General features: G+C 34.7%; 2 protein-coding genes across 6 annotated transcripts; both read left to right on the top strand.

Annotated features, from left to right (window-relative positions):
• The first annotated feature begins 151 nt into the window (after nucleotides 1-151).
• On the top strand, nucleotides 152-5,197 carry LOC110660725 (protein GET1). 3 transcript variants are annotated; one of them, XM_021819117.2, is made up of 9 exons: nucleotides 152-256; nucleotides 442-487; nucleotides 1,322-1,511; nucleotides 2,295-2,374; nucleotides 2,672-2,742; nucleotides 3,553-3,623; nucleotides 3,703-3,784; nucleotides 4,050-4,099; nucleotides 4,866-5,197. In XM_021819117.2, the coding sequence occupies exons 3-9, from the start codon at nucleotides 1,395-1,397 to the stop codon at nucleotides 4,932-4,934; spliced, it is 540 nt and encodes a 179-aa protein (XP_021674809.2). In that variant the 5' UTR covers nucleotides 152-256; nucleotides 442-487; nucleotides 1,322-1,394; the 3' UTR covers nucleotides 4,935-5,197. The 3 variants fall into 3 exon arrangements, with proteins under 3 accessions (XP_021674809.2, XP_021674834.2, XP_021674818.2); XM_021819126.2 differs by having other exon boundaries at nucleotides 194-331; XM_021819142.2 differs by lacking the exon at nucleotides 4,050-4,099.
• A 686-nt stretch (nucleotides 5,198-5,883) lies between these two features.
• On the top strand, nucleotides 5,884-13,848 carry LOC110660707 (uncharacterized). Of its 3 annotated transcripts, none has more exons than XM_021819089.2 (2): nucleotides 5,884-6,108; nucleotides 12,895-13,848. In XM_021819089.2, exons 1-2 carry the CDS (start codon nucleotides 6,092-6,094, stop codon nucleotides 13,670-13,672), a joined length of 795 nt encoding a protein of 264 aa, XP_021674781.1. In that variant the 5' UTR covers nucleotides 5,884-6,091; the 3' UTR covers nucleotides 13,673-13,848. The 3 variants fall into 3 exon arrangements, with proteins under 3 accessions (XP_021674781.1, XP_021674787.1, XP_021674797.1); XM_021819095.2 differs by having other exon boundaries at nucleotides 5,885-6,108; nucleotides 13,191-13,848; XM_021819105.2 differs by having other exon boundaries at nucleotides 5,886-6,108; nucleotides 12,984-13,848.
• Nucleotides 13,849-14,088: the final 240 nt, after the last annotated feature.

Here is a 14,088-nt window from a genome sequence, read left to right on the forward strand (position 1 = left end):
CACTGCTCTTGAACAGTTCTTCGCTTTGGCTGTTTTCCCGGGCGTGTAGTTTTCACTATGAAATAACGAAATTAGCCTCGGATCATAACCATTCTACATTGATTAATGTCCGCGCGCAGGAGGTCAAATGTGTAAATCAACTTTTGAGGAGATATTTTCTGGAAATCATAATATATTTAACATTTTAAAATGGAAATATGGTTAAAATCAGAGCTAGCTTAAAGCGATGAAATAGGCGGAGGTTCCAAACTTCAACGTACGTAGGCTGCATATTATATTATCATCTCCATGTTTACGATAACATCAAAAATATAATATCTCATGATATTAGGTTTACTTTTTTGCATTGTCGCTGTTAATTTCAATTATCTTTTTTTTTTTTTTTTGCAATCTGGGCATTTGATTTTTTTTTTTTAATAATTTTCCCTCTTTGCATTGCAGATGGCGATCTATTGGTGAAACTCCAGCTTTCGATTTTGTTAATTAGGTATCGAATTCTCTCTTTCTTGGTCTTTCTCTATCATTGCCTATGTATGAAATGTTGCAGCTTTTTTAGCAAATAATTTCAATTGCATTTTTTTATTAAGTTATTTTTAATTGGTGAATGGTACTTATTATATCGTTTATTGATTTTTTTTTATTTGTATTGATAAAAATGGCTTCAAGTTAGAGATTCAATATTTTCATGGAAGAATTTCATTTGTTTTTACCTTTCTCCTTCCACTGGTTAATTGGGAATCATTAGGATTATTTTATTGGGATTTTGAAATTAAAATTCATTTTTTGAAGCTAAGTTAATCCCAAACATTATTTCTTATTCTCGATGCATAATTTGTTTTTTCATGATTGTATTTGGTGTCATTTGTAACCTTTTTTGTTGGATGGGACTGGTTAATACTGAGTGCTGGGGCTGAGAATGAAGGATCAACGGCCTAAACCTGTTAAGTCTACTATGCCCCTCTTTTAATTGTGTTTCTGGGGAAAATTTGAGATAATCCAATTGTGAACTTAAACTGAATTGGGTTATGAGGTCTTATCAGGTATATCCATTTAGCTTGAGAAAGAATAATTATGTTGTGGTTGCGGTGGGTGAAGTAATTTATTTTGAATTTGAGATATTGGATTGTTTTATGTGAATTTTGAACTTCTATTGCATCATGTGAGAGAAGTTGCTATCATCTTTAAAGCTGCTTCACAACAAAAACATGAATAATTCTAATTCCTAGTTCAAAAAACAAAAAAATCATATTTGGTTATAAATTTTACTTTTACAGAAAAAGATCAAAATCTCACTTTACTCTTTTCTTAAATCACCATGTAGACTGTAGAGTCAATTTCATCAAATTTATCAACAATCTCTGCATTACTGAAGACAAGACCATAAAGACATTAGTATGGGAGAGGAAGAAACCCTAGGAGGAGAGCAAGGAAGCTGTCTTGCAGCTCCTGTCATCTTTCTCATCATTGTGTTTTTCCAGTTCATCTCCATGCGGCTTGAGCACTTAAAGAAGGTACCTTTAATACTATTTATCAATATTCAACTATCATTATGGGAATTCTTTGATTTCCAGGTTTTGGGGATTGTTTTAGCTTGGATTATGTGCATTCAAGCAAGATTTTGCTATTTGATTTATGCTTGAATTGCTGGATTTATATGCTATGCACACAACAAGAAGGATCTGGCTATTTATCTGCACTTTAAACTTTACAGGATACATTTTGTTATCGAGTGGAATTAAAAACTATTCAGTGCTATTAAAAACTATTCAGTGCCTAGTGCGTGATGTATTATTTTCTCCTTGATCAGGTTTTTGTGAATAAGAATTGCTTCCTTCTATTTGAATTCCATTGCACGATTTGCAGAGAGACAGTGTCTTATATATAGGACAATATCGGTTATGTATTTTGGTATGATTAATTCTTGTATCCAGTGGTATTAGTGGAAGATGCAGAGGAGAGACAGAGAGTTCAGAGAGGTAACTGATTTTAATGTTGCTCATTCATGATCTGATGCAGGGTTTTATCAGCATTGAGCCACAATGTTAATCTGAATCTTGACTGGTCACATGGTTAGACTAACAAGCTTAAAAGAACTAATACTGACCAGAACTTAATTGCCAACTAATTGGACTCACTTAGTTGATAACTGGATTGGTATCCTCACAACATATTTCATTTTGCCACTCCTTGAAGAAAATCTGGATTAACATTAGAATTTAGGCACTTTATTTTCTGTAGAAATTCTTTTATAGTTGAAGATTCTTTTTCTGAAGGATATTGTTCTCTATTTTCAGAAAGCATCTAAGAATGCTACAGAAGTTCAGTTGCGTGCAGAAATAAAGCAGCTCTTGAAAGAGGCGAGCGCCTTTTCAGAGTGAGTGCTTCGTTATTAATGTTTCTCTTATCCATTATTTTCATCAAAAAAATGGTTAAAATTTTGTTTTAATGCTAGGCAGTGTGTGCTTCTGTCTGCATTGAATGCCAAATATTTAGGATTTAATACATAAACAATAACTTCAAGCTCCATAAATACAATTGAAAGCCTGCAATAAAGTAGAAAGAAAGTATATTATGTTCCACAAGCATGTGGACTTAACTATTTCTATTTGTCACTAGTAGGAAAATGTTTTGTCCTTGTTCTTCTGTATGATTGACTCAATGTTGGTTACAGGCCATCAACATTTGCTCAGGCTGCAAAACTTAGGAGGTTAGCAGCTGCAAAGGAGAAGGAACTTACAAATCGTAAGCCTATTTGCTGTTGCAGTCATTTATTTCCTTTTACATAAATGCTGACATAATTATTGCAATGGTCTAAATAACAATAATTTCTCAAGCCATCTATTTGTATGTATTGCATAAATCTATGGAACAGTTAATGATACATTTGCAAAATATTTATTGTTCAGGTTTTATCTTTCTCTGTATGTCTGCAAGTGTATACATCTACTATGGGTATGCTTCATGTTTGCAAACACATATCCCTGCCAGACCACAGATGTTTGAAGCTCTGTGTTCTCTATCTACTCCTGCTAATAGTCGTGGCAATTTCTTGTTATATATTGATTAGGTGGTGTAGTATTCTGATGTTCTCCCACCAATTCTGTTTCATAGCCTTCTTAAAATGATCTTGTCAATTTCCCTAGTTATTTTGGAGCTAAATTATAAATTTTCCTTTAATTTTAGGATTAATTGAAGAGCTAAATTGTAAATTTCCTTTAATTTAGGATTAATTGAAGATTGAGTTACGTCACCTTATATTGTGAAATTAGAAAATCCAAAATCCTGAGTCATGTCTTCCAGAGATTCTCTTTGTTGTTTGCATCTCTGCTATTATATTTTTTTGCATTTTCTCAAATTTTAGTTCTAATATCTGTATTTCATTTATCCCCATGAATAGGAGAGAGAGACTGAGAGAGATGTTTATGACTGATATGGTGTTCCTAATTTGTTGCTTGGTAGTATTAAGCTGTTGTACCCATTTAAACCTGGTAGTTTTAAGCTCTGCATCATCCATGTGAATAGAAGCTTCTAACTTCTGCATTTACCTTCCAGGTGAAGAAATGCACAACAAGCAGATCAAGCTTTCTCATGATTTATACCTCAAACTAATATTTATCTTAAAGGTAGCAGTGAGTACATTATAGTTGTCTATGAGTTTATTTGTTTCCTACAACGAGGCCTGAATAATTATTTGGCATACAGATTGTGACATACTTCATGCTGATTTGCTGGTTTTGGAGGACTCCTGTTACTGCAATATCTCAGCAATTGGTGCAGCCCTTTGGTAATCCATTACATTCACTAGTCTCTAAATCATGATGAGATGTATCACTTTTCCTGTTTTTAATTTTCTGAGCCATCAATTTTTAGGTTTTTCTCTCTTCTTAATTTAATTGATCTATGTGGAGATAAGGGGGAAGGACAACAAGAAAGATAATACAATCAGTGGACAACTGGAGTGGAATATATCATTAGTAAAGGAATTGTAGACAATATTTCCAATAATGTGATATTTTGATTGTGTTGACTTGATATATTTGATTGTGCAGGAAAGTTACTATCTTGGGGTGCTGGAGGTTGTTTAAATGATAATGTATTGGTAATGTTTTTCAATTCTGTTTTGCTTTACAGCAAACCACCAACTACCCACACCCCACCCCGCCTACCCCCCCAACAAAAGCCTCCTCGTATTTTTATTTATTTATTTTGTGTGTGTGTGTGCGCGTGTCCATATCCTGGAGAAAGTCTTTTACTGGATAACAAGTCGAGGGTTTTCCCAAATCATAAACATGTACAAAAGATTTCACATGCCCTAAGATATATGGAGTAATAAGAGAAAAATAATAGCAACTAATATCCTAAATAGTAGTGATAGAATAATTTGCAATTGAAAAATAAACAACATTCTCTGTGGAAGAATGCATACCAGCATGGGAAATGTCCAAATAGGGCTTCCAAGCTCAACCAGCAGAATCCAAAGGATAGCACACAACACAACACTTGTTTGTATTTTGGTTAAAACCTCTACTTGCTAATGTTTATTTAGGAATAGTGTTTAGCACCTTGTTTCCCTGTTATTAATTAGCCATCATAAAATAAAATTGTGGAGAAGATTGACAAAATTTCCAGCCTAGACTTTATTAAAATTGTTGTGGAGATATCATGTTTAAGAATTTAACTCAAGCTCAACTAAATCTTTCTTTTGAGGTTTACTTGATCTTTCTATAGCCTAGATGAATGCATAGGGTTTGGGATTAAAATTTTCCCAAGTCAGACTGCATAATAGGTGTTAAGAGTTAAATGGAATTTTAAGCATGTAATCAGATGGACTTGGTTTTTTTCATATTGTTCTGATATAACTGCAGGTTGGCATTATACCATGGTTGATATTATCTACAAGGGTTAGCAAATTTATCAATCGAGTTTTCCAGTAGAATGAGGATTGTAAATGATGTGCATATCTTGGTCGGACGAAGAAAAAGAAAAGGCAATGGTGTGGTTCAGTTTATATTCCAACAGAGAAGAAGGCTGATGACTTTGACGCCGTTTGTCCCTGCATGTCTTGAACATTTATTGTTTTATTTGGTCTCTGTAAATTCAATTTTGGTGGTAGTAATTGGAAAATCAGCCTCTTGTAACACATTCTTTCTTCTTCTGAAAAACTTAGGGATGTGCTTTGGGTGTGGCTGATTGATGACTATTGTTTCTAAATTCGTACTACCTAGACTCTACTGAATGGATCTTTCATCGGTGGTATTGGAAGATCTCTAAATCTATGAGATATCAGTTAGAATTTCATTGAGAATCAATTATATAATAATAATAATAATAATAATAATAATAATAATAATAATGATAAATTGAATTTGAAATTGGAGGTTATTATATGGTTTTTTTTTTAAATAAACAACCAAATGTTTCTTAAAATGCTATAAAATTTGTCAAATTTTTTTGGTGTTAAACCTTTAAATGGTTCAAACATTTTTAGAGAGAATTATTATAAAAAAAAAATTAGGAAAAAGTTTTCTGAAATCATACATGGCATTTATAAAACTTTTAAAATTTATCTAAGTTATTTTATACTCCAAGAATATTTTTAAATATAAATATCATGTCATGAAAGTAATTATAGATAATGCAAACAAAATGTAAAAACTATTCTTATTTTACATGACAAAATGCTAAGTTGAATTATATATTTTTAATAAGATTAATTTCATTGATTTTGTAAAGAAAATAAGAAAATTCAGACTTTTTTTTTATCTATTTATTTTAGAATTTACCTGAAATAAAGAAAAAAAAAAGTCGCGTTTTGTAATTAATGACAAACTGTAAGGTGTAAAATATAATTTACCTAAATTGGGAAACAAAATATCAGTAGGGAGGCGGGCGAAAATTATCCTACTCGTTTGTAAGAACCCCAGCTAGGGTTAATTTCTTCATTTCTCAACCAGCCAACGAACGAGCGAAATTGGTTAGGGATTCGAAATTTGGGTACAAATACACGCAGTTTAACCTCAGATTTTTCAAATCTCTCTATTTCCTCGTGGGATTCGAACGAGATTGCTGAAGATTTAAAAGACACGAAACCATGTACGGATCCAGAGGGTAAGTGTATAAAACTTTCCTTTTTTTTTATTTGTCTGTAATCTGCTGCTGATTTGTTGTTGTTGTTGCTGCTGCTGGTGTACATGTTTGTGAAATCAGAATTGATTGTTAAGAAATCGAAAATTAATTCTGTAGTGAATTTGTCGATTAGTTACTTTCCTTTTTTATCATTTGTGAAATTTGATTTTGTATTGGTCTAATGTTTTATATTTTAGTGTTGCAAGGGAAAATAAATTTTCCAATTTAAAGAAACAATTTGAAATTTCCTAGAAGGATTCCATTGTTTTTGCGTATTTTAGGGTCAATGAAATTGAAAAAATAAAAACTTAGATTTCTCCTATTATTATTTTTCCTCAAATAACTGTGTAGGTATTATAATTTTTGAGATAATTTATTTATTTTTCTGTAAAATACCTGATAGCAGTGCCAGTCAACAAACTATAGAGAACGCCTTTTGCTGTTCTCTAAAATGGGTATTAGAGTCTTATTTTGCAAGACGGTTTTGACAAGCTTTATATATATATATATATATATATATATATATATATATATATGTTAGAATCCCTCAATTAGTGTAAATCCCTTAATCAGTATAAATTAGCTGTAAATTAAAATAAAATTAGGAATCGTTGTATTTATTAGCTATTATTAGTTTCCTGGTTAGTCCTAACCTTTGTATATAAATTAGAATGCTTGTAAATCATTTTAGTATGAAGAAATATAAAAGAAAATTTTTTAAATTCTCTGTTTTCTACATGACATCAGAGCAGTGCCAAAATTTATTGGCGTGAACAGTGTAGTTCTGAGTAATTTTTTTTTTGTTCAAGTTTAGACGTCGTTCTAGGAAGGGAGGTGACTGTCACCACCCACTTGAAGAGGAAGGACACCAGCCAATCGGCCTATGCCTGGAGTCCCGCTGCCTTCTGGTGAAGCGCGTGAACTCACACGCCTCTAGAAGTCTCGCATAGTTCTTCACACGCTAGCGCGTGCACCCCTTTTTTTTCGTAATTTCTCCGACCGCGCCTTTTGCCGACGACTTTCCCTGTCCGACGCGCCTCTAACCAACATGTTTTCACACCTGGTTTGCACAATTTTTTTTTTGTATCTTCTGTTGCCCAGTTTCTTACTTTCTGTCTCAGTACCTATTTCTTTAATTGAAAAATGATTGAAGAAAAGAAAAAAACCCCTGAAACAAAGGCTGGATTTGTTGGTGATAATCCCTCTTTACAAATTAGTCTTGTAAAGTTGGATGGAACTAATTATTTGGCATAGTCTAGATCTTGTCTACTGTTCATTCAGGCTAGATGACTGTAGGGGTATATCACTGGAGAAAAAAAAAAAAAAGCCAAAAAGTACTAGTTCTACTTACAGCCAGTGGGAGTTGGAGAACTCTCTTGTTATGTCATGGCTCATCAATTCTATGCAACCTCATATAGCTCATGAGTATTTACTGTTGGACAGTGCCGCTACCATTTGGAGTGCTGTTTCTCAGACTTATCCTCAAGTTGGGGATAATGCACAAGTTTATGAGCTTAGGAACAAGGTTCATGGAATGACACAAGGTGAGTTGACTGTTGCACAGTATTATGCGGAACTGAGTGGTCTGTGGCAAGAGTTGGATTTCTATCAGGACTTTCGGGCTTCATGTCTGGCTGATGCAGTTAAATTCTAGAAATTGGTTGAGAAGGAGCGGATATATGATTTTCTTGCTGGGCTAAATGTGGAGTATGATCAGATTCGGGTTCAAGTGCTTGATAAGGATCCTTTGCCCACCTTAAGGCAGACATACTCTTATGTTTAGCAGGAGGAGAGCAGAATGAGTGTCATGATCAATTATACAGCTATTGATAAGGCTGGACTGGCTGCTAACTCCTTACGAGAACAGTCATATGGTCCATCAGATAAGGATCACTTGCATTGTGACTACTTTGGGAAATCTTGGGACACTAAAGAACAATGTTAGAAGCTGCACAGCCGCCCAACTAAAAGGCATGGAGGAAAAAGGATGGGCTCTACTAGATCACAAGCAAATGTATCTGAGGCTGTGAGTGTTTCTGAAGATACTACTATCACTGTGATGTTTTCCATTGAAGAGGTACAGATTCTGAGATGATTCCTATCACAGCTTGAATCACAATCCACTACAGTTGCCTCTTTTAGCTTTGTCAACTCAGGTAATGCTTTTCTTTCTAATCATAATAGTTCATTTTGGATTATAGATTCTGGAGCAAACAAACATAAGATAGGCTCTTCAAATAAATTCATATCCTATTCTCTATATTCAGGCAAAGAAAAAGTCCGCATTGCGGATGGATCCTTATCTAATATTTCTGTTTGTTAAATGCTCTCCTATTATAAGTCTTAGTTCTAGTCTTACATGTGCCTAGTCTTCCTATAAACCTTTTGTCTGTCAGCTCTATCACAAAAGCTCTCAACTGCAAAATTGAATTTTTTTTCACTCATTGTGTGTTTCAGGAGTTGATAAAAGGGAGAATGATTGGCAGTGGTAGACTGCAAGATGGGCTATATCTATTGAATGATTGTGTTGATCAAGCCATGTTGGGACAATCTATGGGTGCTGAGGAAGAAATTATTCAGTGGCATATGAGACTTGGACATCCTTCATTTACTGTTTTAGAGAAACTTTATCCTCTTTTATTTAAGCAATGCAAAATTGAATTTTTAGTATGTGATGCTTGTGAGTTTGCCAAACATACTAGACAATCTTATTCTGCAATAAATAATACATCTTCAGTTCTTTTTATGACTATCCATTCTGATGTGTGGGGGCCTACTCAAACTGTGTCTTTATCAGGTTATAGATGGTTTGTGACATTTATTGATTGTTGCAGTAGGTTAACTTGGGTATATCTGATGAAAGGTAAAAATAAAGTATTTTTATGTTTTCAGCAGTTTAACAAAATGATTAGCACCCAGTTTGATGCTTATGTTAAAATACTGAGAACTGATAATGGCACAGAGTATATGAATGGAGTTTTTCAGGAATATTTGAAGTCACACGGAACTTTGCATCAAACTAGTTGCGTTAACACTAGTGCTCAAAATGGAGTGTCTAAGAGAAAAAATAGACATTTATTTGAGATTGATGGGTCTCTTATGTTTATAATGAATATTCCCAAACCTTACAAGGGGGATGCAATTCTTTCTGCTGCATATCTTCTTAACAGGATGCCACTCCGAACTTTAGAGTTTAAGAGTCCTTTAGAGGTTTTGCAAGGTAAAAATTCATATACTATTCCTCCAAAGGTCTTTGGTTGTGTTTGCTTTGTTCATCAGCCTAATAGGGGGAAGTTAGAATCTCGAGCCCTCAAGTGTGTCTTTGTTGGTTATTCCAGTATTCAGAAAGGGTATAAGTGTTACCACCCTCCTGCACGAAAATATGTTATGAGCATGGATGTTACCTTTAGGGAATCTGAATCTTATTTCCATCCACCTCTTCAGGGGGAGCATAGGAAGGAAGAAGAGGTGTCTTTTCCTTTCCCTTCTTCTTTGTGCTCTCCCAACTTTCAACTTCAAAGGGAAAATCTGGGTCTAAAGCCTATTCCTAATAATGATACTCAGGGAGAGTCACCTAAATCTCGAGGGAGACTGAATGGACCAGATTTGAGAATCTATACTCGGCGGAACAAGACAGATATAGCCATCGAGCAGGAGACTGCTGATCAACCGGAATATCTGGATTCAATTCCTAAATATCCTGAGGTATTTGATGAGTCTCCTTTGGTTCCTAAGGAGTCTAATTTCAATTCTCAATCTACTCTTCCTTCTTCTAATAATGATCTTGATATTTCTATTGCTCTCAGAAAAGGTGTTAGACCCTGTACTAAACATCCTATCTCTAACTTCATTTCCTATGATTCTTTGTCTCTATCCTATAGAGCCTTTCTATTGTCTGTTTCCTCTGTTTCTATTTCACAGGATTGGAAGAAAGCATGCCTTGATCCAAAATGGAAGGCAGCCATGGTGGAAGAGATGAAAGCTCTAGCAAATAATGAGACATGGGAACTTGTTACTCTTCCACTGGGGAAAAAACCAATTGGATGCAAGTGGGTGTTCACTGTGAAACACAGAGCAAATGGTTCAATTGAAAGGTATAAGGCTAAGCTAGTAGCAAAAGGCTTCACACAGACGTATGGGTTAGATTAGCAGGAAATGTTTGCTTCTGTTGCTAAAATGAATACCATCAGAATTTTATTATCATGTGCAGTAAATCTTGAGTGGGATTTGCAACAGTTTGATGTAAAAAATGCCTTTCTACGTGGTGATTTAGAAGAAGAAGTATATATGGAAATCTCTCCTGGTTTTGAGAATGGGAAGACCAAAGGAAAAGTTTGCAGATTGAAGAAAGCACTGTATGATTTAAAACAGTTACCTAGGGCATGGTTTGACAGGTTTAGTAAGGCTATGGTTTCTTTTGGATACTGCCAAAGCAACGCTGATCACACCTTGTTTATAAAACACTATACTCTATTTATTGTCTATGTGGATGATATTGTGGTAACTGGTGATGATAGGGAAGAAATAATTCATCTAAAGGAATAACTAGTATAGGAGTTTGAAATCAAAGATTTGGGAATGCTAAAATACTTTCTTGGAATAGAGGTTGCCAGATCAGATAAAGGAATATTTATTTCTCAAAGGAAATACATACTAGATCTGTTGGAGGAAACAAGAATGCTAGGTTGTAAACCGGCAGAGTCTCCCATTGAGGCAAATCACAAATTGCAAGCTGGAGTTGGAGAATCTGTGGATATTGGGAGATATCAGAAGTTGGTTGGCAGATTGATTAACCTTTCGCATACCAGACCAGATATAGCATATACAGTGGGTCTAGTGAGTCAGTATATACATGATCCTCGTGACCCTCATTTGGAGGCCATTTTCCGCATCTTGCGATACTTAAAATCTACACCTGGGAAATGACTTCTTTTCTCAAAGCATGGCCATCTTCAGATTAAGGCCTTTACAGATATGGCTGAGCAGAATTCGGTTCAAACCAAAAAATTGAACTGAACCGAACCAAGTCAATTTGGTTCAATCGGTTCGGTTTTAAAATTCAATCGGCTCAGTTCGGTTTTACATTATAAAAATTTTGGTTATTTCGGTTCGGTTCGATTTTGAAGAGAAAAAATTCGGTTAAATCGAACCGAATTGAATAGTAATCTATATGTTCAAATCGAACTCAATCGAACCGAATTGATTTTTGAATTGACTTATTTTTATGAAAAATTTATAAATTATATTTAATTTTATATATATTAATTGTTTAATTTCATTGATAAATGGTTATTAGGTTCAAACCAAAGTCAAAATTAAACCAAATAACTTGAAAATCAAGTCTAAATTGAAAAATCAATCAAAAATCAAAACGATCTGTTTAAATCGAACCGAACCGAACCGAAATAGAGCGGTTTGGTTCGATTCGATTTTTCACTCATTTCGGTTCGGTTTCTAAAATTTAAAATTCAATTTTTATAATTTAATTTGGTTCGGTTCGGTTTGAACCGAATGCTCATCCCTATTTACAGATGCAGATTGGGGTGGATCTTTTGATGATAGGAGATCGATATCTGGTTACTATACTTTTGTTGGTGGTAATCTAGTCACTTGGAGAAGCTAAAAGCAAAATGTGACAGCTAGATCTAGTGCAAAGGCTGAGTTTAGAGTAGTGGCTCAAGGTATTTCTGAACTATTATAGTTACGAAAGTTGATGGAGGAATTAAAATTACTGGAAACTAGTGGTTTGTCCTTGTTCTGTGATATCAAAGCTACTATCAATATAGTTCACAATCCAGTTCATCATTATCGAATCAAGCATGTAGAGATTGTGAGACACTTCATAAAAGAAAAAGTTGTCCATGGTTCCTTAAGTATATCTTACGTCGGGTCGAAAGATCAATTAGCTGATGTGTTCACTAAGGGATTAAGTTGTAAGGGGTTTCATACCCTAGTTTGCAAGTTGGGCATGTGCAACATACATGAACTAACTTGAGAGGGAGTGTTAGAATCCCTTAATTGGTGTAAATCCCTTAATCAGTGTAAATTAGTTGTAAGTTAGAATATAATTAGGAATCATTGTATTTCTTAGCTATTATTAGTTTCTTAGTTAGTCCTAGCCTTTGTATATAAATTAGAATGCTTGTAAATCATTTTAGTATGAAGAAACATAAAAGATAATTTTCCAAATTCTCTATTTTCTACAATATATATATATATATATATATATATATATATATATATATATATATATATATATATATATATATATCCAAATCAATAATCAACTGTTTTTAACTTTCAGTGTTTATGGAATTACAGTGTATAGAGTGGTTGTGGAATTACAGTGTATGTCTGTGGACAATGGCTTTGCTTTCCTCTATATAAATCTCGTATATGGCGTGTCACTAAGGTTATTGATTGGAATTGTGATTTGTTGTATTATATTGATAGAGTGCTTCTTTGGTGTCAAATGGATAAAAAAACAAGTCTGCAGAAGTAATCATGCATATCTTACATACGTGGTACACTATTTGCTGAACTTTGCTAATTGCATTTTGTTACTGCCATTGGTGATTATGTGCTATTGTCTTGCTTTGCATTTGGGTTTATCTGTAGTTTCTTTTAGGAGGGATGTTAAATATTTTACCTCCTTTTTTAAAGAAAAAAAATGTAGGAATATTAGGTGTCAGGGAAGTGTGGGTTGGGTTTGGTTTTATTAACAGGTTGAGTGGGGATTTTCTTTCTTTTGGGTATGGATAAATGAAGGGCAATGTTGGGAAGCGGGGGGGTTTCGGATGGGTACGAGGTCGGCTCAAAGAGACAAAGAATGATGGAATCAAATCCCTACTTCGCAGTGAGCAGTGGTCCTAGTGGCTTTCAACCCTACAGCTATGGTGGTGGATTTCAGCCCCCTGCCTTTCCTGTGGTTCGTCTGAGGGGGCTTCCTTTCAACTGCACTGATATAGACATCTTCAAGTTCTTTGCTGGGCTGGACATCGTTGATGTGGTGCTGGTCAATAAGAATGGACGGTTCACAGGAGAGGCTTTTGTCGTCTTTGCAGGGTCAATGCAGGTTGAGTTTGCTTTACAGAGAGATCGACAGAACATGGGGCGTAGGTATGTGGAAGTTTTTAGGTGCAAGAGGCAGGATTATTACAATGCTGTTGCTGCAGAGGTGAGTTATGAAGGAATCTATGACACTGATTATCATGGAAGTCCTCCACCATCTAAAGCAAAGAGGTTCAGTGATAAGGATCAATTGGAATACACTGAGATTTTGAAGATGCGAGGGCTCCCATTCTCTGTGAAAAAACCTCAAATAATTGAATTTTTTAAAGAATTCAAGCTGATTGAAGAGAGGATACACATTGCATGCCGCCCAGATGGGAAAGCAACTGGAGAAGCATATGTGGAGTTTGTTTCTGTTGAGGAAGCTAAAAGAGCTATGAACAAAGATAAGATGACAATTGGGTCAAGGTATGTTGAGTTGTTTCCTTCAACACCAGATGAAGCTAGAAGAGCCGAGTCAAGATCAAGGCAGTGAAGAGTCAGAGGTGGCTGGAGAATTTTGTGCTGACTGTTGTTCACTTCCATCTTTACATGAATCAGTTGTGATGCTAAAGCTTACCACTTTCTAGTGTTATGCATAAAATATTCATATACCTGTTTTTTGAATGTTGTATTTGAGTTTTAATATGGGGACAAGTGACGTTGTGATTATGTTTTGCATAACTTTTTTTTCTGCAAGCTAGTAGTTTTAGTTATATATGCTTTTGAGTATGCATTGGAGATTGGTTGATATCAGATGTTCTAAAAACTGACCATTCAATGATGTTGCTCTATTGGCTTGCCCTTTGTTCTTGCCAATGGGATAACCAAAGAGAATAGAATAAAGTCTCACTGGTGTGTTACAAGTATGCTTGTAGGCTCTTTTTGTTTTTTAGTTGGGTCCAACATGTG

The sequence above is a fragment of the Hevea brasiliensis genome, chromosome 16, assembly GCF_030052815.1.
Source record: "Hevea brasiliensis isolate MT/VB/25A 57/8 chromosome 16, ASM3005281v1, whole genome shotgun sequence".
Taxonomy (NCBI): domain Eukaryota; kingdom Viridiplantae; phylum Streptophyta; class Magnoliopsida; order Malpighiales; family Euphorbiaceae; genus Hevea; species Hevea brasiliensis.